Consider the following 26,042-nt stretch of genomic DNA (forward strand, 5'->3'; position numbering starts at 1 on the left):
TCGCCGCTTCAGCCGGTACCGGCGCCGATGCCGCCTCAGCCCCTTCAGCCGGCACCGCAGCCGCCGCCGCCTCGGCCCCCTGAGCCGGAACAGCCGCCTCAGCCGGTAACGCCGCCGATGCCGCCTCAGCCCCCTCAGCCGGAACTGCAGCCGCCGCCGCCTCGGCCCCCTCAGCCGGAACAGCCGCCTCAGCAGGTAACGCCGCCGATGCCGCCTCGGCCCCTTCAGCCGGCACCGCAGCCGCCGCCGCCTCGGCCCCTTCAGCCGGCATCGCAGCCTGTACCGCCACCGCCGCCCGCCCAGCCCCCTCACCCGGCACCGCAGCCGCCACCGCTTCAGCCGGTACCGGCGCCGATGCCGCCTCAGCCCCTTCAGCCGGCACCGCAGCCGCCGCCGCCTCGGCCCCTTCAGCCGGCACCGCAGCCTCTACCGGCACCGCCGCCCGCCCAGCCCCCTCAGCTGGCACCGCAGCCGCCGCCGCTTCAGCCGGGACCGCCGCCGATGCCGCCACCGCCGCCCGCCCACCCCCCTCAGCCGTCACCGCAGCCGCCGACCCCCCAGCCCCCTCAGCCGGCACCGCAGCCGCCGCCGCCGCCTCGGCCCCCTCAGCCGGTACCTCCACTGCTGCCGCCTCAGCCCCTTCAGCCGGCACCGCCGCCTCAACCGCCAACGCCGCCCGCCCAGCTGTGGGTCAGGAGCCGCTGCACAGACGGTGAGTCCCTGCGGGCCCCTCCCCAGCCCTGCGCGGGTCTCCGTCCCTCCCTCGGCCTCCCACGAAGGCCCCGAAGCGGTCCGGGCCCCACGCCTCTGCTTTCCCGGCTGCGAAACTCGGGAAGGAACAGGGCTGTGTTGTGATCGGGGGCCGCGCGTCCTGTTCGGCTTCCTCTGAGCCACTCCCCACCCCTCTCCTCCTCTGGGCCAGGTGTAACATTTTGTCTTCCCTTTTCAACTGACGGTTTAAAACAGTGTTTCAGATAACTGTCAAAACACTGTACATGCAAAATATTAGGTTAACTTAAGGGAAGGAGTAGGAGAGAAGGGGGAAAGGAGCGAAGTTCACCGGTCACTTCTGCGGGGGAGGGTTAAGTGGTCACAGTGGTGAACGCGTAACTGCTACATGGCCCAGTGCGCTTACCATCATAGTCGTTACTGTTACTAACCCCAGACAGTTCTGGTATTAAGGAGGCATGACCACAGAACATGTGCTCATTGAGCTTAATTTTACACAAACAGTAAGTTTTCCACGGAATCAAGACAGGCAGTAAACGCCAGCTGCAGAGGACAGCTTGTGCAGGGCTGGGAAAGAGCATGGCATGATCAGAACTTTAGTTTGACTGGCTTGAAATGTAGAGGGAAAGGGAAACTTCACACTGATGAATCAGAGAGGAGATAGCTGTTTTTTATTAAACTAAAATGGTTGAATGAGCCTTGTTGATTAATGATTTGCCTTAGCAATTTGAATTTGGATTCTGCAAGTATTTTATAAGTTCTGTAAGAAGCTTGTTTTAAAATTTCAGAACTCTTAAGGTATTAGAAGTTCAGTTTTATTTTATAAGAATTTTTAAAAAGTGTTTATTTAACTCAATTAGAACAGAGTTCCTTTAACATAGGAGACTTTATTATCTCATGTATTAATACCCTCTAGAGGTACACAATGAAAAATGTGATTTATAAACAGATACATACAGACAGAAGGAAAACAGAGCATGTAGCTTCAGTAACAGTTTAAGAGAAAAGTCAGAAACAGAAATCTTCCCTGGTCAAAATACCAAAAAAAGCACCTGGGGCTTATATCCCTTAATTGATTTGAGCTCTAAATGGACAAATACACATTTTTTTTTAAAAAAAAATTGCTAAGAACAAGATTCTTTTTCATGTTGAGTAATAATTTTGGAGTTTAAATAAATACCAACAATAGAGCTATGAGGGAGGAAAAATATAAAATACTGATTTTTTTATTTGATTTCACCGTAAGGTGCATTCTTAAATACATAGGAGACAACTGTCATGATTTGCACAACTCGCTTGCAAATAGTTCAACAGTATTAACAATGATTGAATTTAGGTGGTGGGCATATGGGAATTTATCATCTTATTAAACAGTTTTCTGTACTTCTGAGACTTATAATAAAGCATTGGAAGGAACCTGTTAGACATAATGCTCTATGTGAAGTAATTTGTTCCCTTTGTGAAATTCTAGGAAGGTTAAAATGCATGTTCATAACTTCAAGAAAGTTACAAGCATTTATGATGTAATCAGAACTACCTGAGGATCTGTGAAACTTGGTGAGTTGGTGAATTTTTTAAAATGTCTTAAAACATTTTGTTTTTACAAAGATTACAGGAGTAAGAGAAGGTAAATCTTAATCAACTCTTAATATTTTTTTCCTGGTTGATGTGATATAATTAAATGTGGGGAAAAAAAGGTAAATTCTAAAAGGAGACAGTACCTTGATGGTTTTCTATGGAGGAAACTCAAGCAGGAGGAAGTTTAATTTAAAAACATAAATTACTGCTCTTTATAATACATTCTAAGTTGTCATTCTTTTGAATGCCTTCCTTTCCAGACAGATGTGTTATTCTGGGAGATCATCAGGACTTCTGGGTATTTGGAGGTATTGACCTAACCAGTGGAACTGCTGATTTATAAGAAGTTGTCCAGAATTTTGGAAAACTGATTAGTAGAGGTAAATAATGTTTCCATGGCAAGTGATGACAGAAAGTGACTTCAGTGAATTTTCCTTTGTTTTTAGGCAGATGTACCTAACCATGTATGTTAACAATGATTTCAAGCTGAAGACTGAGAAGAACTGCCATTTTTGCCAGCTGGGATGCAGAAAAATTTGGACTTCTGGGTTCCACAAATGGGCTGAGGTAACTAAGACAGTAAACATATCTTCTTGGTCAACATGTATCTCAGGGTAATCACAGATGTGTTCCATTACCTGATACTGTTTTAAATTGGATAAAAACAAGAAAATTTAAGAAATAGAGTTTGTTTTTGCTTTTACATCAGTTTGGCAAAACAGAACAACCTCTTAATTACTAAGCACAAACCAATTTTTTCATTATTTTTAAAATATTTTAGTTTCTATTTATATTGGTTTTGTGATAAGTAAGTAAAATCTGTAAGCTCAGAAAATAGTCAAACCTAGGAAACTACTTCTGACAAGTGAATTAGCCTATTGAAAATCTGATTTAGATCCTTGGCTTTAATTTTCAAGTTTTTACAGTTTCCTTGGATTTCTTCTATCCAGGAAAACAACATGCTCTTTTTAGATGACTATACTCTGATTATAGTCTCTCCTTTATGGATTCAACACTAAATTGTAACCATAGGTATATTTTACCATTTACAAAAGTGCCTGGTTGGGGAGTGTAATACAATGATTTTGTAAATTGAATTACTCTAAAATTTCAAGGATTTATTTTTAATTCAATTATGATTAATTTTCATTTGTCACTGGCTCTTAATGCTTTATTTTAAAGTGTCTCTCATAGACCCCCTTCTTTCATCTTCTTCCCTTATGCTCTCTGTCCAGTAACTCTGAGTTCTTACATGTTCAAGGTAGGCTTGTGTATTTTTTTAAAGGCAGGCGCACCAAAAAGCACTTTCCTGTGACTATCCTCTGTTTTGTTCATTTATGAGTCCAAATTTTATAGAATTGATTTAAAGAATGTCATATCTTTCTTATTATTGTGAATGGTTTTTAAAATGCTTTCCTTCTGACTCATTTCTGCATACTTTAAAATAATAATATGAATCAAATAAGTATGGGAATAAAATCACATTTACTTGTATCACATTTGATTCCATTTATATGGCAAAGTCTTATTATTATGTTGTTGTTATGAACATGCATTTCATAATACACTTATTTAGATGAATCAGAGCTTATTCATTAAGGTCATTTACTTTTAGAAATATGTAATTTCTTGTGAACACATGTATATAGAAATACATGTGTCTTTTTATAATTTAAGCAGCTTAAAATACAGATAAAATAAATCCAAGATACAAGATAATATGCCTTGCATTAATTTAAATTCATGTGAGTTAAAAGACAATTTGAATATTGTTTCCCATTTTCTACTAGCTTCTTGATCATATTCAGCAGCACATTTACCTTTACATATAATTAAGGAATCTTTTTTAATTCTACTGTAGCTCTGTCATAATGGATACTCTGCCGCAGAATCAGCTGTCATCTATCCCATGTGGTCAAGCGCAGAGGTGAGAATTCTCATTTGTGGGATGACCACTCACAGCTTTAAATGTTTTTACTGTAACTGCTTTTATAAGGTAGCAAGCTAGAGAGAGAGAGAGAAACAGAGAGAAGAAAAGAGTTCTCTCTGCATATTCCCATGTTGTGTGATGGCATTAGTCTTCTTCTGCTGTATTTTTCTAGAATGTGTGTGCGTGTGTGCATGTATGTGTGAGAAATGTCTTGTCTTTGTCCTAATAGCCACTCTTCTCTCCCTCTAGTTTTTTTCTCTATCCTCCCCTCCTATATTTTTCTTTTTCATCAATATCTTCTCTTTCAAAAAATTCTTGATAAATCAAATTTCCAACTTCCTCACTTTTAATATGGTAAAGTTACTTGGATCCCCAACATCAAGGGATCTCATACTTTAATGTCTGTAAGGATTTCCAGAGACACCTTTTAAAAGTACAGATTTCCAGCCCTTACTTTGAGCAGTCCTCTTCCAGTAGATCCAGGGTGAGGCTGAGCATCTCCGAGCCTTCCCCCTTCATATTATGGTGCAGGGGATCAGGGGCAGTTTTCCTCTGGGTCTCCCTGCTGTTGCTATTAACAGTGGCTACAGCATCACTAATATTTTTCTTTCTTGTTTTAATTGCATTAATATTATCAACCAGTTAATAGCATTTTCTTAAAATTATGGTCAAAAGCATAGGTGTTTGATTTATAATGGTATCTGCAAACCACTCTTTTACTGAATTAATTTGTTTTGCTTGTATTTCCAAAATTGTAAATGCTGTGAGTTAAGTGACTGCTTTGCTTCAACTACAGGAGAATGTGAAAACACTCCAGGAGAGAGAGGTTGCATATATCAATGCAGACTCATACACAGAAGGTAAATTTTATTTCAGATTGTCATTAAATAGTATACCAGTATTTAAGTCTATCAACTCCAACTCATAAACTAGGATTATCCTCTTTCTATGAGATGCCTCAATAATACCTCCATTTCTCCATTTTACCAGAGAGAACATTATTATGATTCAAATGAATCAATATGATTCATAACTAAGCTATTGATCCTAATTTCTTTAGTATATTTACCATTTGCCTATCTTGGATTACTACTTAAAACTTTAGTACTTTTGACATTCTTCCTGTGGAGCTATTTTTAAAAGTTGGGCTAAAATATTTCATACAGAAATAGTTCCTGTATGTATTGGAACAACTCTGAAATAAGCACCCACTACAAACTTCCTTTTGACCCTGACATGTGGCATGTGCATCTGTAGGCTTTCATCGTATTATGGTTATTTCTAGGTAAGTGTCACAGGACACATGTTAGTTACTGACATGCTCTAGTCTAAAGTCTTCATATTGAATTGAATAAATGAATAAAAACATGAACATTATGGCCTTACCACTTCCTTTGCCAAAGACCCCTAGGTACTGCTGCCGTAATGAGCAATGACCCTTACTTTTACTGCAGGAGCTGCAGCCTTAGCAGCAGAGTCCGCCTCTGCAGTCTCCTATCCTGAGTGTGTGCTGCAGCCTCTCTGGCTCCTGAAGAGTTATTTCCACCTTGTGTTTTAGTTTTAGCCAGACTGTCTGCCTGTCTATTTATCTCCCTACCTATCTGTCTATTCTAAAATTTTATTTATTTCTTTTTACTGAAGTACATTTGATTTGTAATATTAGTTTCACGTGTACAGCAAAGTTACTCAGTTATATACATATACATATACATATACATATACATATACATATACATATACATTGTTTTTAGATTCTTTTCCATTATAGGTTATTATAAGATACTGAATATAATTCCCTGTACTATACAGTAGGTCCTTGTTGGTTATCTGTTTCATATATAATAGTGTATATCTGTTAATCCTGAACTCCTAACATATCTCTTCCCTTCCCCCTTTCCCCTTGGGTAACCATAGTTTCTTTTCTATGTCATGAGTCTATTTCTGGTTTGTAAATAAGTTCATTTGTATCATTTTTTTGTTTGTTTACATTCCACATATAAGTGATAGAATGTGATATTTGCCTTTCTCTGTCTGACATACTTCACTGAATATGATAATCTGTAAGGTCCACCCTATTTTTAATTCTCCAGGAATGATGCCTTGAATTTGAAATCTGTTATATATTGTTTATAATTAGAAAATAAAGTTAGAATTAAATACAGGTTTGTAGTCCATTTGGAGGTATTAAAATTCTCTCTTATTTATTTTGCAGGCAATTATACTCTCAGAGTTGACTGTACACCCCTTCTTTTCCAGTTGGTATATAAACTGACAGAAGAGGTATGTAAATAGATCTGTTGTAATGATTTCTGATGAGTAGATAAATCAATAACTTTTGTTTTCTAAATTACTAACATTTAAACTGGTGACAGACATAGCTGATTTGTATAAACAAGAAATCAGAACGAGCTTTAATACACTACTTATGTGACATAACTATGAGAACAGTAGTGCTAGTCTCTGTTCTAATAATAGTTCCTAATAATTGTATACATTTGTTAAAATGTGCAGGGTCTATTGTTTCATGGGGCAGAGTCTCTTTGATATAACAGAAAGAATACTGAGCTGGGTTGGGGAAGCCTTGGCTGTGAAGATTGCCTTGGCTATTCATTCATTCATTCATTTATTCATTCAGGAAGTATTTATTGTGTGGTTACTATGTATCAGGTCCTATGAAAGGAACTCTAGCAGCAAAAGTGATAAAAGGACAAGGTTACTGAATCCAAATACTTTGTAATCTAGAGAGGCCACAGACCTGTAAATGAGGACTCATACTTCACTTGAATATTGGATACTATATACAGTGGAGGACAGTTGCAGAAGAGAGAAGTTAAAATCCTAGGGTAGCTGGTGAGGTTGGAAAGCATTAGAAGGTGTTTAGAGAAGGATTAGTGGTTAGGCTGTAAAATGGAAGGATGTGAAAGTGGGGAGAATGTTTCTCCTCAGAGGACACAGGACCTAATAAAGATGTGGATGTGTGAAAGAACATTTCCTGACCTCTGGGTAATGCAATATAACCTCAATGTAAGGTGTTGGTGAAAAAGCTGGTAAGAAACGGGGCCTGACACATAGGCCTAAATGTTCATAAATCTGGTGATGGTGAAATTAAAGAATCTTTAACAAGGTTGTACATTATCATTTTTATTCATTAGAAAAATTACTCTGTATCAGTGCAGTGAATACGTTAAGCTGTAGTAAGTCTAAAAGCAAAATGGAAATAATTCCACATACTTGTTTAGCACACAGGAATTTATAAATACTAGTTATTGATGTAAAAACTACTCTGAAAATGCTACTGCACTCTGAATCTCTAAAAATTATGTGATCTACTCATTGAGTATATTTGTGCTTCATTTAAATAACCCCCCATTATAGAATTTAACTGTAGAAATGTTTCTTTCAAGTAGGTATCACTTAGATGACAGTGGGAAGTAGATGTCACATCTCTGTGGTCCTGTTTCCCAATCGCCCTTCATCTTGCCCTGTCCTTTTCACTGTTAGTGTCTTTAACATCTCATCCTCCCAAGTGAGCATCCTCCCATGCCCATCACAACGCCCACCATACTGGGAAGCTTAGGTCCTTGATCCTTTTATTGAAATGTCCCATAAAAACATCTAAAAGCACGCTGAAAAGACAGCCCTTGTTGGGGAATCCTTCTCATGAGATACATTTACTCTCTGTCCTACAGAGGAGGCTCCTGCCTTTATAGGAGGGGTAGTAAGAATTTTAGGGCCAAGAAGGAGAAGCTTAGGTCTATCCCCTTTGTACATTTATTTAATAAGTATTAAATGTGTAAGTGGTTACCATAGTGACAGGATAAATCAAACATAGTTTCTGCTATTAGTGTGTTACCTGTGTAGCCAGGAGAGACTATGATCAAGAATTTTCAAATCCAAGATAGAGATTAAAATCACCAAAGGGTATACAGATAAAAGTGTGGGAAGCAAAAAATAAGTATCTTAGTTTATTATTTTACATGTTGGAATTAAACAGCCTGCTTAATGGGAAATTGCAAATTTTTTCCCATTCTAAAGCCTCTTTTACATTAATTTGAATTTAATTTTCATGCCACTTTAGATACAATATATTTGACTTTCAGAGTTTTTGTTTTAGGTAGTTTTTTAACAGTTTAACTGGGAAATTAAAATGTGTATTTAGAAGTTACATTATCAGGATGAACTAATTAATTGTCCAGAAGAGAAGAGTGAGATTTTATAATCTTGTTTGATTTGATTGTCAGTGGAAGAATCAGACATCATTCATCTGGAGAAATGCTATTGGTTGCTGAGGGCTCAATCCTGAACTGGATGATTTAATTTAGAGACATTTGGCCCATTGGCTTCACCACCAATTCGTCCATCTCTGAGTGAAGGTGGGAATCCTTCTATTTTCTACAAATGTTCTTTGCTAAACACCTGAGCCTTGTTCCACCTTTGGAGCCTTGTGTAAGTCGGTTTACCTTTCTGCACTTGAATATTCTCATATATAAAATCAGTTTGACCAAGACAATCATTATGAAAGTGTGCTCCAGTGTGGTGCCTCAGCATCTGGTGCAGGGTCAGGGTGGTGGACACTGAATAGGCAAAGCTCTAGCTTCCACACATGACCCCACCTCTTCCTCAGCTGAGGAGTGTCTATTGTATTTCTTTTATATAGAAGAAGGTTCCACTGCTGTATACTTCCCCCACCCTTAAAAAATTAAGAAACCACTAGACCATCTCTAAGGTCCCCACTTAGCTCTAAACTTTTCACTACTATATATATATATATATATTTTAAATGAGGTTTACAAGGAGCAGTTGTGGGTGATAATCACAAAAACTGTATTTGAAATCTGAAAGCTTGGGTTCTTCTTCTGATTCAGACCTTTTTAAAAAAAATTTCTTACTTTTAGCAAGTCATTTAACTACTTCTTAGCTTCAATTTTCTGCTCTTTGAGGGCACAGAATTAGATTCTTGAAATAGACAGTCTGTATTCTTCAGGTTTCTAGTGTGTTTTAGAAATATTTATTTGTTAGGGGAGCTAGAACAGACAGGGTTTCCACTTCAGCAGTGCAGTTATGTTTTTACCTTTTTATAATTAGAGATTGAGAAATCATTTCATTTGAAAATAAAATGATTCCATTTATTTTTTAGGAAAAGTTTAAAAACCACAGGATTAGATTATAAATTGCCCTTTATTTCTGAAATTTAATATATTTAGTTATACAGATTAAGTGGTACAATGAAGACTGCAGTACAGAATTTCTGTCTCTTATAATATAGTGTGTTAGTTTTCTTTGCTTCATGAAGGAGCTGTATGAATCTCATTAATAACAACACAGTATATCTTTGATAGAGTTCAACTTTTCTTCTTCTTTTTTCCTTTTTCTTCTTAGTCTTTCCAAATTAGGATAATTGTGGTCTCTGACATTTTTCCAGTTAAATTTTTAAAATACATTTTTATTTTTTACATTCTACAATCACTTTTGACTTTTGGAATTAATATAAGATAGAGACAGGTATGCAGACAAAACCAAACACTAAATGATAGTATTTTCTTCTAGGAAGTTAAATGTTGGTTATAATTATGCCAGGGGGTGGGGGAAAAACTTCCTAAGACAGTGGAAACTACTGATAACTTTTAAAAACTAAATCAGTTTATGCGAGTCATGCCTCCTTTCATAGGCATGTCATTATTAACAGAAAGTTTGTTGGCTGTGATTTATTCTGTCTGTGTTCCTATTTTACAGGTTTATTTAATGCTTTTGGTGAAAATCATGACAGCCACATAGATTTTAAGGAGATATCCTGTGGGCTATCAGCTTGTTGCAGAGGACCTCTGGCTGAAAGACAGAAATGTAAGTGTGTTAAACATCACAAAATTTGGAAGCTATACAGAGAAAAAAATTAGCATCCATTCATGTAAAAAATCATCTGATTAAGGCTTGAATTTTCATCCCTTTTGCAAATAGCAATCTCTTGCTAAGGTTTTACTGACGTCAGTGTAAAGGTTCAATCATCTATTCTTTTTTACTGTGGAGTAATTTAAGATCTTTGTTATTAATAATGGTTGATTTTCCAGATAAATGTACAATTCATGATAAATGAACTACATCAGTCATGATGTGTTTGAAAATGTTAAGCATATAGAAAATATTTTCTGGTAGTCTATATAGAAAATTTGTCTTGCTTAACTTGAATTTCAACTTATTTTCTATCACTGTGTATATTGATATTTTATTAGCAAAATTAAATTTATGATAAAACAATTTTATTAAATACTAAATTTATCTTTTAAACCTATCTAAAATATTATGGCATAATTTATAAGCATATTACATTCCTAAATCTTAACCATATTTGTTTAGGAAAATGCAGCAGTTTACATTTAATTGGAACCTAATTCTTACATATTCACTAGGGTCATTATCTCTGCATCTTTCTAAAATACAGCTTCACAAATACTGCATATTTTGTGTATGATAGTTAATAGTTCAATATTCTTTAGTAATGTTGTACTGTGATGCACTCAGTTAACTTAATAGCATAATTATTACATGGGTGTGTGAAGTAGATAATTATTTAATCTTAAAAATTTAGATTTCTTTTATCTTCCCTGATAGTATACCATTACTCTAACCTGGCTTTGTGATAGATTATTTGTTCACATTAAAGTTCTGGTATTAAAGAGGCTGAAGTCTTTGTTTCTCAATTGAGGTTGTTGTCTTAAATTTTTTTTTAATTTATTTTTTTGCCAGTGGACTAGTGGAAGTTAACCAAATAGACTAACTAGCAATTTTGCTGATATTGATGTTAATTAGCAAAGTGCTGATATTTTGGATTTTTAGCTTGTTGTATATAAACTTCATTGAAGAATTGAAATTGTTCTTAGGCAAAAATATTGGGTGCACATTAATTACATTGGAGAGGCAAAATCTTTATACAGTCATCTCTCATTATCTGCTGAGGATTGGTTCTGAGACCCCCTCAGATACCAAGTCCATGGATGCTCATGTCCTTATGTAAAATGGCATAGTATTTGCATATAATCTATGCACATCCTCTTGTATACTTTAAATCATCTCTAGATTACTTTTAGTACCTAATACAATGTAATTATTTGTAAATACAATGTAAATGATATGTGAATAGTTGTCAGTGCATAGCAAATTCAAGTTTTGCTTTTGAGAACTTTCTGGGAAAATTTATATATATATATATATATATATATATATATATATATACATATACATATACATATATACTTTTGATCTATTGTTTATACCTGTGAATGCAGAACCAATGGATACGGGGAGCTGACTGTACCAGCTTTTTGTTGATTCTTAATGTAGATGGAATATTTTCAGCATTGTAAGAATCAACTCTGAAGTGATCAGTTATAAATATTAGAAATTAATTTAAAAGCTTGAATTACCTTCTCAAAATCTGTGAGATATTGTATAGTAACTTGGCCCTTCTTTTTCAGTTTGCAAGAAATTTAACTTTAGATTTAGATGAAGGATAGAGTTCTCTAAGCTGGCTAATTATATAAGGAGAGAGACTTGTGAAGTGTACAGGAATTCCTACAAGTTCAAAGGACTTTAATGACACAATCTCCTCCAAATAAGAACTTAATCCAGAATGTAGTTGTTTGAGGAACTAAGTAATTTCACTAGGGCAGGTTGTAATAAAATGTATTATACTTCAGAATATAAAAGTAACTTTCCTCCATAAGAGTTTCTTTTCTTTAGTTTGCTTCAAGGTATTTGATGTTGATGGTGATGGAGTTCTCTGTAGGGTTGAACTGAGAGACACGTGGTTGCACAGAGGTCTGGAAGGACAACTGCACCGATGATACCCTGGTAAAGTCTGATTGTATACATCTTCTTGCATGTAAACTTCCAACAGGAACATAGAGTGAAGAATTTTTTAAAAGAGGTTGAGAAAAAGATTTCTTACTACTTCTAGGTTCTATATTATGCTACTCAAAATATTCATAGCCAAAGATGCAAAATTGGGAAGAGAATTTACCTTAGAAAATTTAATAAACTGAATGTATTATGTAAAAAAAAAATGAAACCACTGGAAAATTGTCATAAATTTTTAAGGTAAACAAGCAATCTATTTCTGGAATTAAAAAAAAACAAAACTTGACCGAAAAAATATTTTATACTTCAGCTACTGGCTAATAAAAATGATACCTTCTCTTTCCTAACTACTGATTTGGGTTTCTGGTTTTAAAGGAATTACTTGTGGATCTATCCAACATTGTAGAGACACATAGAATGCACATGACACCACAAAGGTGAGTCTAGCAGAGACTAATTTATTCTTTTCTAAAAATACATTATATTCTGAATTGGTATACATACGTTACATATACATACTTGAATCTCTTCTGCATCATCCCTGCTAAATGCTTATTTGGACCTGTGGTTACAATAACTCCAAGTTGTCCCTAAGGAAAGCCCATTCGACCTTTAAACAACTCCATTAAGTGTTATTTACATAAAAACATTATATTTTATAAGCTAGGCATTTTGTAAAAATTAAGTAGAGACAGCCCTTGCCATCTGTAGTTTATAATCTTTACTTCTCCCAGTTTAATACATTATGGTAAGACAAAACTTATATTGAGCAAAAGAAGCCACAATAAAAGAACACATTGTACAATTTAATTTATATGAAGTTCTAGAACAGAGACAGAACTAATGTTAATAAGTGGTACAATAGTGATTTTGGAGATGGGTGAGTTAACTGAGAAGGAGCATAGGATATCTGGGATGATGGAAATTATTTTTCATCTCAATCTGGGTGGTGTATATAGTTTTTAAATTTTTTTTTCAATAATATTGGTGAGGGTCTGTCCTAAGTTCTTTAATAGCAGCCAGAATAAGTGTATAATAGCAGAAACAAGCATGTACTTTACAAAGAATAAAGCCTTGAATTTTTTTAGTTTCAAAACATTTATTAAAGATATTATAATAGGTTTGCCTTAATGTCTATGTATCCCTGTGAAACTGAAGATAATCCATATATGTGAGACACATATGAGTTAATTTGACCCTTTCTATTCAAATGTTGACATGTACCAAGTTGCAAATGGTAGGATGTAGACCATAGTGGCCTTACACAGGCTTAGAAAAATAAGTAACATTTTTTTCAATCACAAATCCAGAAGAAATCATCATAGTCTTATTAACTGACACTCAATAGAAATAAATAATAGAAATGAATTTTTCAGGGCTTGATCTTTGTTTGGCAATTCAGATAACCGTCTTCATTTACTTTTCTGCCCAAAACTAAGGTAGCCATTTATATTTGGTATATATGAAAACAGAAACACAGGAAAGTTTCTATTAGAAAATACCTTATGTAGAGATACAATTTCCATCGCCTTTCTTCTGGGTGTTTGATAAGTATGGAGGTTATCATTGCTGTCTATTTTTATATAAGACCGAGTTTCTTCATATGGCTGTACTTTTGAACATTAAAAAAAAAGATCATTTAGCTGCTCCATCTCCGTGTAACCATAATAATGAAATGGTAAAAATTTAGAATAGATTTTGGACCTTTCAACCAAACCTATTACCCATATTCACTGGTGACTAGACGGTGACAATATTACCCATTATTTTGTACCATTACATTGGTGTTAATATACTTCAATGGAAGTTGCATCATGAAAGCCATTAATTACCATCACAGTGCTTTAAAATCTTTTCTTGTAATAAATGGTAATATATATTGAATGAATACATGAATATCATTAATAGTAAATATTATTAAATATCTTTAAATAATAAATCATTAGATAATAAAAATATAATTAAGTAATAAACGCTAAGAACATTATTATTCATCTAGGATTGTTAAGGTGATTGTTCAAAACATGAAGTAAGAAGCATTTGGTTATATTTTTGCCTGCCAAGAAATATTGTCTACTGTATATAAATGTAATTTTTGGTACACTTTGACACCAAAAAAAAAAAAAATACTGCTTTACTCAACTTGTGAAAGTAATGTTACATTTTATTTTGAGGAAATGTTAATATAGATACTCATTTATTATATATATTTAGTTCTTTTAAATCTCTTAAGAAGTCTAATAATATTGCCAGATGTTTTAAAGGTCTTAGAAAATTGTTAGGGTCAAAGGGCATAATCCAAAGAGTTTGGAAAAATGCTTTCAAAGTTAGTAAATAGTCCTTTTTCTCTACCCAGAACCTTTTGTGGGTTCTGTTAGTAAACTTCACCTTGAACCAGAAGATACTGTGAGTTATTTCCCAGGTCTTACTGGAGGAAGATTTTTGGTGATAAATTGCCCACGTTATGAGTGACTACTTCAGAGTTTGGTTACTTTTGAACTTATTCTTGCTGGCCTACTTTCGGATGAATACACAGCATCTACATTAAATCATTAGTTTTCTTTCAGACAAATGACCATTGCAAGTGTAATAAAACAAATTTAATTCAAATAATATAAGAAAATGAAGATTTAAGATATTCTTAAATATTGTTTCTCTTTCAGAATGGCCATCTTAACTCTAGAAGAATATCAGATCTGGAGTGTGAAAAATGTTCTTGCCAATGAGTTTTTGAATCTACTTTTCCAGGTATGTTTAAGGTAAATGACAGAGACGGAGGGCAGTGGTACCAGTAGTTCTACATCTTTTCCATTATGTAGTAGTTAGACAACTAGACTACAAAACCATATATTGTCAAAAGAACTGCATTAACCTGTACACCACCAGCAGATGGTAAGTTAGAGCGTGCGTGCTTCTTAGAGTCACAATGTGCATGATAGGAAAGTAGAGTATAGCTGATAATGTTTATCTTAATAACTCATGATAGAGCAGATTGTAGACACATAGAAAAGCATTTAAAATGTAAAAGCCATTATAATTTGCTATTTTTCTTTACTTTTTTTTTAAGACCCTCCCTAACAAGTAAGGCAGTGTGGACAGAGACATAGATCATAAGTTGGCAGCTGTAAATTTTTCACAAAGTATACCATCTTTCCAGTTAGGAGGTTATTTTAGATGCAGAGCTGTTTCTTAATTTTCTTTCTTTCTTTCTTTTTTTCTTTTTTGTAATTTAATTCTTTAGAAGGTCCAATAAAGATTGAAGGAGAAAGGAGGAAAGAAAAGCTGTCAGGGGTGAACATGAAATCATAAAACTTGCCAGATTTTAAGTATTTTTCCAGTTAAAGTAGTTCTTTTTGCTCCAATTTAAAGAAACAACTTATAGTTTCCCATTTTTCATAATTCTTCAAAAATATATGTTGATTTAATAGTATTTTACAGGGGGGAGGGGTGTGAGTAGGGACAGACTGGAAGTTCAAGATTTGTAAATACTGACAGGTATATATAGAATAGATAAACAAGCTTATACTGTATAGCACAGGGAAATATATTCAAGAATTTGTAGTAGCTCATGGTGAAAAAATATGAAAACAAATATACGTATATTCATAAAGGACTGAAAAATTGTGCTGTACACCAGAAATTGACACAACATTGTAAATGGACTATAACTCAGTTAAAAAATAAAAGATATAACTGTTAGAACACTATAAAAAAAAGTAGTATTTTAGATTTTTTTTTATTTTATTCTCCTTTTCTTATAAAAGCACCCCTATGAAGATCAATAAGGCTTGATATCTTCATATCTATCATGATCCTCCATTGTGAATACAGAGTAACCTGCCTGTGGCACAGCTATGTTAGAATAAATGAAAATTGAACTCTTCCTGACAGCTAATATCTAATGTATATTTAAAGCATATGAAATCTGATAAGCCTGTGATGCCCATTTAAATCAATCAGTTGCTCCACTGTCAGTTATCTGCCAGGATCTAAGTTGATATGTCTTTATAAAATATAAATACATATAAAAATAATATAAACCTACTATAAACAGAAATGACTTAGTTAGTAATATGAAAATTGAGCAGCTATTTTTATCTCATTTAAAATGATGCCCTCAATTACTTTAAGTTATCATTAATTATATAGATATTTTGACCACTGAAGTTTGTGTCTGAGTCATGTTGCAGCTCTTACATAGCAAAGCATTTTGAACTTTTATATTGCCTTTCCTATTTTCTCATGCTTATCAGGGACTTGCATAGGCACTATTTTTTCTATGACTCTATAAACAGATGTATGCCTGAAATTTTCTTTTGTGTCTCAGGGTTTCTAGCATTATATTACTGACAGATTTTTTATTGGTTAGCAATCTAATTTTTTTCTTGGTATATATAGTCCTTTCAGTCCTTTCAAATATATATATATATATATATATATATATATATATATATATGTATATATATACTACATATATGTATATGTAGTCAGTTTTCAATTTTGTGTCAATTTCTGGTGTGCAGCACAATGCTTCAGTCATACATGAACATACATATATTCATTTTCATACTCTTTTTCACCATAAGTTACTACAAAACTTTATTGGATATAGTTCCCTGTGCTCTACAGTATGAACTTGTTTATAAATTGGGAGTTTGAGATTTCCAGGTACTAAATATTAACATTACATTTTATGATGCTCACTTTATCCCATATTCAGACATGCTTTTAAAACTTTATTTTCACTTAATATATAAGCAAGCAGGCTTACTCTAAATTGTTTTATTTTCTGTCTGTTTCTAAAATAGAATTAGCTAATAAATTCAGTGATAAAAGCTTGAATTATACTTTTATTTTATTTGCCAAGATCCCACTCCTGGCTGACCATTTTGGGTATTTAAGTATAAAGTAAGTAAATGTCAGTAGAATTAGGAAACCATTCCTGTGGTAATATTATTTTCAGTCCTTTCAAATAAACTCAGTGCCCAATATTTTGCAGAGGAAGCATTCTAAACATGACCAGGATCTTCTATCTTATACGTTTGTCAGAAAGTATCAAATGTTAAACAGTTTGATAAACAGAATAGTGCACCACACTGACCCCTACCTATATCCATGTTCTAATCCTGAAATCTGTGAATATGTTATTTTACATGGCAAAGGGTATTTTGCAGATGTATCAGGTTAAGGACTCTGAGACAGGGAGATTAGCCTGGATTATCTACATGGGCCTAGTCTAACAACAGGAGTCCTTAAAAATTGAAAATCTTTCCCAGATGTGGTCAGAAAGATATGACTTTGGAAGAAGGATTAGAAAGCTGTAAAGCTGTTAGCTTTGAAGATAGAGGAAGGGTCATGGGTAAAGAAATGTGGGTGAACACTAGAAGCCGGAAAAGACAAGGAAATATATTCTTCCTTTGACTTACAGAAGGGCATACAGCCCTGCTGACATCTTGATTTTTAGCCAAGTGATACCTGTTCCTGACTTGACCTACAGAATCATAAAATAATAAGTTTGTGTTGTTTTAAGCTGCAAAATTTGTGATAATTTGTAACAGCAGTGATAAAAATAAGTATAGGGGAGGTAATCCAAATTTATGGATTGGAGGGTTCAACATTTTAAAGATGTCAGTTCCCCTTCAACTGATTCAAAGATTTATATGTGCACATCAAAATCCCCAAAACTTAATTGTTGTTACTGTTTCTTTGTAGAACTTGACAAGCTGATTCTAAATACATAGAGAAGCTTGAAGAGCCAACAATAGCCAAGCTGATATTAAAGAACAATGTTAAAGAACTTATTATAAAACAATATTAAGTCTATGTGATAACTACCTAAAGTTAGACATATAGACCAATGGAACAGTATTGAATTAAACCCTGTACCATACATGAACAGTAATTTTAGATAGATTATAAATCTAATAAATTTGAAACAAAAAGCAAAGCATCTGGGGGAGGGTAAAGCTCAGGTGGAATGTGTGCTTAGCATGCATAAGGTCTTGGGTTCAACTCCCAGTACCTCCATTAAAATAAATAACGTAATCCCCCACCAAAATAAAGCATCTAGAAAATAGTGTAGGAGATATTTTAATGACTTTGAAGCGGCAAAGAGTTCTTAAACAGGACACAGCACTAAACATAAAAGAAGAGTTTTAAGTTGGACTTCAGTAAAATTAAGAATTATTTTTATCAAGAGATACCATTAAGAAAGTGAAAAGCCACATGGTGCGAAAATATATTTGCTATATCTATATCCACCAAAAGACTTGTATCTAGGGCATATAGAGAACAAAAACCAGTGGAGAAAAAGGCAAAACCTCAATATTAAAATGTGCAAAAAAATTGAACAGGTGCTTCACACACAAAAAGAAAAATCCAAATAAGCTATGAAAAGTGGCTGAGCTCGTTAGTAATAATAAAAATACGTACTAAAACCACACTTGGAACACCATTAGACATCCACTAGAATAGTTAGTTGTTAAGTGATATGAAGCATTGGTGAGGGTAACATGCAATGGGGACTCTTACACATGGCCAGTGGGAATATAAATTCTTACAAATAATTTGAAAGTAGGCTTTTTGAATGAAAGTTATATATGTATATGTGTAGATATATACACACACACACACATATACATACATACAAACACACACTCCCTGTGTACCCTTCAGAAGCTTCTACATCAGAGCACAAAAGGACATCCAGAAAATTCTCATAATCACTATTTGTTATAGCCCCAAATAGAAAATGACCCAAACACCTGTCAACAATAAATACATAACCATAAGTGGTGGCACATGCATACAAGTTGTATACTTTAAAGCAATAAAAATAAATATACTAGTTTACAGAAAACACTAGTGGATGAATCTTACATAATGTTGAGTGGAATGTACGGGACTAAAAATTTCAAAAGCAAAAAAACCAATCCATGGTGGCTGAATTTAGGATGGTGAATCCATCAAAGGGGTGCCATAGTATCTGGGAAGAAACCCAAAGTGGAACAGCAATGTTCTGTTTCTTGACTGGATGAAGGTTACATAGATGTGTTTACTTTGTGAAAAATCACTGAGCTGTATACTTAAGATATGTTCACATGTAAGCATGTATATTATATTTGCATTTTTTAAAAAAAATGTTTGCTTGCAAAAAAAGATATCCAAAGCCTAAGTATTTATCAGTAGGAGAATGGATAAAACAAATGATAGTATATTCAAACAATGGAATACAATTCAACAATAAAAAAGAATCAACTACTGATACAAGGATGAACCTCAAAAGCCTAATTTATACATTTCATTGTCAGGTAAATTTTAACTCAGAAGGTAAACAAAACTATAAGCAGGCATGTGCCCTAGGGGGAGGGGTGCTGAAGCCTTTGTCTCCTCAGACCTGTGCCATTACTGGCACATCTCGCAAGAAGAGAGGCAGGGCTCAGCCACAGCTACCATCTCCTCCTGTGCATATTGCCAGGGCGGGGGCAGGGCTGAGACCTGAATCTGCACGTGGGGGCCCCACAACCTTTTAGGCAGGACTGAGACTTGTTTATAGCCTGAGGCAGAGAGGATTTTTCTACCCTGACACCTCAGAGAACTTGTGCCGCCAAGGGAAACAAGGAGCTCAGATTTGGCACAGAGCGTAGGCGGGGCTGTTCCGTGGTCTTCCCTGAGCCCACCTACAGACCGCCTACCCGAGGCAGAGCAGGCAGCTGCACAGAGCAGCGGAGCGACCAGCACCAGGAGAGGGCAGGTGGGCAGCCACCCACCTTCCTGGCAGGAACACAGCACCTGACCACAGTGCTGGGACAGGGTGTGATCTGCCCACCTGCTTCCCCCTAAGCACAGCATCTGACTGTGGCATCAGGAGGGGGAGTGACCTGCCCACCCACTGGATAAGAGTTCAGCTCCTGACCTAGTGTTAGGAGGGGGCACAATCTGCTGGCCAACAGCCACTGAGAGCAGCACAGATGAGGGTGCCAACAGAAGGCCTATGAAACAGCAAGCTGAGTTCATGAAGCAGGGCAAAGACACAAAGACCTCTCGATAAAATCATTAAGGGCACACCATCTCCAGGATAAGTAGGTAACTGCTACTCCTTAAGCCACGGTGCCAGAGAGATATGAGCAATGTGAAGAAGCAGAGAAACCACTCCCAATGAAAAGATCAAGAGAAATCCCCTGAAAGCATGAACAAAGAAATAGACATTGATGGTCTATTAAATCAAGATTTCAAAAAAGAGTGATCAAAGTACTGAAGGAACTAAAAGAAATAGTGTTTAGGTATATAAAATGTATCAAAAATGAAATAGAAACTATAAAGAAGAACTAGGTAGGATTAGTAAACTCATTGGCTGAGATGAGAGCTGACCTAAAGGCTGTGCAAAGCAGACAAGAAAATACAGAAGAATAAATAAGTGACCTAGAAGACAGGACAACAGAAAGCACCCAATCAGAACAGCTGAGAGAAAAACAAATGAAAAACAAAACAATATACGGGACCTATGGGGTAATATAAACTGTGCCAATGTATGCATAATAGGAGTTCCAGAAGGGGAAAAAGAACAAAGCGGATTGAAAAGGTATGGGAAGGACTCATGACTGAAAATTTCCCAAACCTAAAGAAGGAATCATATCCAAGCACAGGAGGCTCAGAGGGTCCCAAGCAGGAAGAACCGAAACAGACCCACACCAAGGCATATCCTAATCAAGATAGCCAGATTCAAGGATAAAGAAATGATCCTAAAGGTAGCAAGAGAAAAACAAAGAGTGAGTTACAAGGGAACCCCCATAAGGTTTTCAGCTGATTTTTGTACACTATTTACAACAGCTAAGGCATGGAAACAGCCTAAAATGTCCATCAGCAGATGACTGGATAAAGATGTGGGATATTTATATGATGGGATACTATTCAGCCACAAAAACTGACTACATAACGCCATTTGCAGAGATATGGATGCTCCTGAAGAATGTTATTCATGGTGGAGCAGTACAGAAAGAGAAAGAGAAATACCATGTGAGATCACTCATGTGTGGAATCTTAAATATATGCAAGATCTTGTGGTAACTCACAGCAAAAAAAAAAAGTGACAATGAATATATGTACGTTCATGTATAACTGAAAAATTGTGCTCTACACTGGAATTTGTCATAACATTGTAAAATGACTATTACTCAATAAAAAATGTTTAAAAATAAATAAAATAAAATATAACCTTTAAAATACTGTATAATGAGAGGTGTGATGTTCTAGTATCTGTTCTAAGTAGTACGTTAGACACATATAAGAATAGCCAATGGTCAGAAAGATCACATGTTATCAGCTACCACCCCATGCAAATTAATGACATTTAGCAGATATTCATATATGTGTGTAAATATATAAAATAGGTATTAGTCTATATGTAAATCAAATCAAATATTATATTATAATCTAATGTAAAATCATACCAGCAAAAGCACTGTGCTGACATAAGTGTCTTGGTGTAAACAGATTACAATTTTTTATTGAGTTGTCATAATGGGATAATATTGTGAACCAAGTGGAAATTGTAAAAAAAAGTTATCCAAAAAAAAAAAATCCTGACTACATGAAAAGATGCAGTTACTATAAGGCCTTTCCCATTATTTACTATCAGTGTCAGAAAGTCTTGGAATAAGTTAGGAGAATTAAAAACTCTAACAAGACACAAGAATGCACTCTCTGTTAAAGAAAATAAACGAAAAGAAAAAAACAAATGAATAGACAATTAAGGTCCTACAGATAAAAATACCAATTTTTATGGGAAATAGCCTTAAAATAAAAAATAAGGAGATTATATTCTAATTTCACCTTTTGAATTAAGATATACAAAATTTAGCTGAATACCTTCGTATTTTGCACTTATGAAGAAAAAAATGTATTTGCAATGAAAAAGCAGCCATTACCCTGCCTTTTGAGTATTCTAAAGTTTTAGGTCTGAATATATTTCATCTTAAATGATCTTAAGCACTATGCAGTGGTTGGTGTTTTAAAAATACCACTGTGTGTGGAACTTCTAAAAGTGCTTCAAAAAATTTATATTTTTGTAATAATTTAGCAATGGCCTGGATATTATTTTTAAGAAGACAACTCACCATGGAATACTGCAAGATTTTTTCAATGAGTTTATATTCACACATGTTTAAGATTGTCACTGTATTATGAGAAAATGTCAACCGTGGCAGTATTTTGACTTGAAAATGAGATAAGCTGAGAAGCATATTTTAAGTATAAACTAAATGATTGCATTCCTTTAAAGACAAGAAAGTAAAAGCATGATAAACTCTGACTTTGACACACTTAAAATATAAAAATTAACATAATGTAATTTTACACACTTCTCTTTAACTCTCAGTACTTTCTCAGCCCCTTTCCCATTACACCCGCGTCCCCGCACCTGACCCTTGGTGTACACACCTCCGTTCACACGGAGAAAGGGGGGACCCGGGCGGTGAGGACCAGGGGAGCGGACACCCCCGCGGCCCGGATGGACACGGACACTCACACCCGCATCCCCGCTCCTGACCCGCGGTGTACACACCTACGATCACACGGGGGAAGGGGGGACCCGGGCGGTGAGGACCAGGGGCGCGGACACCCCAGCGGCCCCGATGGACACGGACACTCACCCGCTCCCGGCGGGCGAGGAGAATAGTCGAAGCGGGCCCGCCAGCGCACCCGTCCCCTCCTGCCCTGCTGGCCGGGGCCCCAGCTCGGTCAGGTCCACACACACCCCGGCAGGAAGCGGGCTCAGGCCGTGGGAAACCGGCGTAACTTCAGACAGAGAGCGGGGAGCATCCTCCCGCAGACACGCAGGCAGCGCTGTCCCGGAGCCTCCTTGGCGCCGCCCTCTCAGCCCTGAGGAAAGCAAGCTCCGCCCCCAGGGAAGACGCTGGCTGCTGACGCGGACTGCGCATGCGCACCGCCACCTAAGGCACGCTGGCTTCGTGCGCCCCCTGCAGGTCCTCGAGGGCGGTGCAGAATACTCGGAACTCAAGTAGAACACATGACCCCTCCCAGCCGTGATGCTAAATCACTGGAAATCTCAGTGCCCTGGCCTCTTTTTTAATGGCACTGGTGATGCTCTCATCCAGCCATGCCTGCTCTCTTGCCTGGCACATGCCTCAGTCCTTGGAATCCCGCCTGAATCAGATTCTGTTCTGGAGGAAGGACAGGTGCAGAAGAATCTCAAAATTCCAGACTTAGAAGATGACCAGGAACCCAAACTCAACTCTGTCAACTCCCTGGGGTCCCCTGAGGAGTGTGGTTTTCTCAGAACCATCTTCCCTGTGTCAGGAGCAGACCAAGCCTCAGGTAGCTTAGAGAGGCTATCATGCAGCACATGCTTTGGATGGTTCTCAGTTCAGACCTGCATGATCTTGAGACCCTTTTGTAACTCCTAACACTCTGTTTTCTCATACCTATAGTGATGGTTATTGATGACTGAGTTAAACCTCTTACAATGCTGAGGTGCTATTGTTCCTTGGATAACAGAATATTTTGAAGGGATCAACTGTTTATCACTTCCCCCTAATGAAGTATGTTTTTAAAACTAGAAATGTTTCAGGGGGCACTCAGGTCCTCCTCTTGCACCAGTTCCTGAGGTGTTGGCAGTTTCTGCTCTGAGCTCCAGATCCTGATCCTGCCGGTGGTCTATGGTGATGCCAGTGTGTACATGCTCTTCCTTTTGCACCGGTGTGGAAAGGAGACAGCCCTTCCCCTACATGAGGCTGCAACATGCTGACACTCAAAGCAGGCACAATGAAGAACCAGCTAGAGTCCCCGGTACCAGCTGTCCCAGGTAGAAACGTCACCTTCACCACAGTGTTCCTGTGCTCCTATCAGGCCTTCACTACTCCCAGCAGGCCATGCATGAGCAGTGTGACAGTGTGACACCTGCACAGCATGGTGGTGATGATCCCACCTTATCTGTTTCTTTTTGGAATGTCCCCACACCTCTCTGAGCTTCACTTTGCTCTTCTCACAGGCAGAGTTGTACAGGCATGAACCTCACAGGGTTATGGTAGGTAGTCACGGTAGCTGCTCACCCAGTGGCAGGCTCTGCCGAGAGGGCTGCTGGGAGTGCTGTGTGTCTTCACACTTGTCCTTCACTCTCCCCAGTGAAAACACTCTTGGCCTTATCCTTCCCTGGCCTGCGGCCTTTCTGTGCTTGCAAAAGAGCATGGAAACAATCTGCAAAGAAGTTTTGAGGTTCTGTCCATCTGGTCCAGGAAATGCTGACTCTCCTAGATGTGCTGTTGGGTGGGCTCTCATGGGAGGGGCTTGGGCAGGACTTCCCTTTGCAATAAGCTGCCCCACCCAGGCCTTTCCATGATCCAGACTCCTGGGACCAGGGTGCAAATCCCCAGCTCCCCACTTGTCAACCATGTGACCTGGGCAACTTTCTCAAACCCAAGCTTTGTCCACCCAAGGTCAGCAGAGATGGGGGATAACAGGATGTCCCGCAAGAGTGTCTGTGCAGATTAAGTGAGGTAGAACAGACAGAACAGTGGTGGGGCCTGGCCCATTGGTTGGCAGAAGGGAGCTTAACATGTGCAGCAAGTTCCACGGGTCACCCAGCAATCTGCCCAGAGGCTTAGCCACTCCATCGCTATCATGCATCTGAAGTCCACTTAACCACATGGGAGAGAAACAAACACATTTTCTGAGTGTAGCTACCACAGGGAAAATTGCATCTGAGCGGGGAGTAATACCAGAGGGTGATCAGAATGTCGGAAGATGCCCCCTGGGTTTGAGCAGACTGGAGCTGCCCTCCAGAGCCTGGGGTTAGTGAGGATGGGCTTGTAGAAATGCCCCTCTCCTTTACCAATCAATGCTGGGTCCTGCGGGTACTGAGTCCCACAATCGGTGTGCTGCTAGGTCCCTCAGCACAGAGAAAAACCCAGGGGTTCCCACAAGGCTTCGGCCACATCCTCTGCTTCCTGAACTCCCACTCTGGTGACCCCACCTGGGATGCAGAGATGAGGTGAGGCAGGGACCTGTGCTGTCAACATCACTGCTCTACCCTGGGAATCTGGCACACAGTAGGTGCTTGGTAAGACATTGTTGAATGAACAGCAATACTGGGCCAAGTTTGTGTGGGTGTCTGTGCCCCCAGATCAGGGACCCCTCAGGGCCCACCTCACAAGTGACATGAAAATAATGATCCCACCAGGAGCAATAACAGTTCCTCAGAATAAATGGGCTTTTCCAAGCACTCTCCACCTGTTGCAAAGGCCTCCCAGCAGGGAAGTGGGCTGTCAGGGGCAGCACTGCACTCTCCACTGTAACAAGGAGAAAGCCAAGGGTCACAGAGAGGAGTGCCTTTCCAGTGTCACTGCTCACTTTCCCACCTTTTGGGAGACCAGGAGGCTTTTCTACTACATTCTGGCTCTGAAGCCCCAATACTGTGTGGACATGCCTCCCTCCCTGGAGCAAGGAACCACTAAGTGACCTGTCACTTGTCACCAAGCAGACAGGCTCATTCCAGCTCATTGTGCCACCAGCAGGTTGTGCTAGAAGCAGAATCCTCTGGGAGACATCACACTCTCCCAAGCTGGAAACAGGTGAACAGCTCACAGGTTTCCTGAAGAGGATGGTCACATGGCCTTGATCTGGCCGATCAGCATTTTCCATCCTCCCTGGCCACTGTGATTGGCTCAAGGCTGGGCACCAGCCCAATCAGGCTCCATGGAGGTCAGGCCTAGTTGCTGGAATCCTGGGAGCAGAGAAGTTCTATTTCAGTTGGGAGTTGAGGGGTGGTGATGTCAGCCTGTGGCAGTTGGTGACTATCTTGCTTTCATAAAGGCAGAGCCATGTGAAGATGACACCAGTGGCAGAGCCCAGAGGTGGGGAAGGATGACTTTTGTTGATGTCACTGAGCACCAGGTACAGACCTGCCTGAAGCTATCTGCCTGTGGACGTCTCAGTTAGG

General features: G+C 38.0%; 1 protein-coding gene across 3 annotated transcripts; it reads left to right on the forward strand.

The window, feature by feature from the left end:
* The first annotated feature begins 540 nt into the window (after positions 1-540).
* Positions 541-26,042, forward strand: LOC140690524 (uncharacterized). Of its 3 annotated transcripts, XM_072952385.1 has the most exons (14): positions 541-712; positions 2,201-2,286; positions 2,568-2,615; positions 2,754-2,874; positions 4,169-4,234; positions 5,034-5,097; positions 6,450-6,517; positions 8,479-8,610; positions 9,971-10,078; positions 11,972-12,082; positions 12,464-12,525; positions 14,752-14,836; positions 23,665-23,909; positions 25,916-26,042. In XM_072952385.1, exons 3-8 carry the CDS (start codon positions 2,572-2,574, stop codon positions 8,524-8,526), a joined length of 411 nt encoding a protein of 136 aa, XP_072808486.1. In that variant the 5' UTR covers positions 541-712; positions 2,201-2,286; positions 2,568-2,571; the 3' UTR covers positions 8,527-8,610; positions 9,971-10,078; positions 11,972-12,082; positions 12,464-12,525; positions 14,752-14,836; positions 23,665-23,909; positions 25,916-26,042. The 3 variants fall into 3 exon arrangements, with proteins under 3 accessions (XP_072808486.1, XP_072808484.1, XP_072808485.1); XM_072952383.1 differs by lacking the exons at positions 541-712; positions 2,201-2,286; positions 23,665-23,909; positions 25,916-26,042 and adding an exon at positions 17,801-18,071 and having other exon boundaries at positions 2,560-2,874; XM_072952384.1 differs by lacking the exons at positions 541-712; positions 2,201-2,286; positions 12,464-12,525; positions 23,665-23,909; positions 25,916-26,042 and adding an exon at positions 17,801-18,071 and having other exon boundaries at positions 2,560-2,874.

Source organism: Vicugna pacos, chromosome 30, assembly GCF_048564905.1.
Source record: "Vicugna pacos chromosome 30, VicPac4, whole genome shotgun sequence".
Lineage (NCBI taxonomy): Eukaryota > Metazoa > Chordata > Mammalia > Artiodactyla > Camelidae > Vicugna > Vicugna pacos.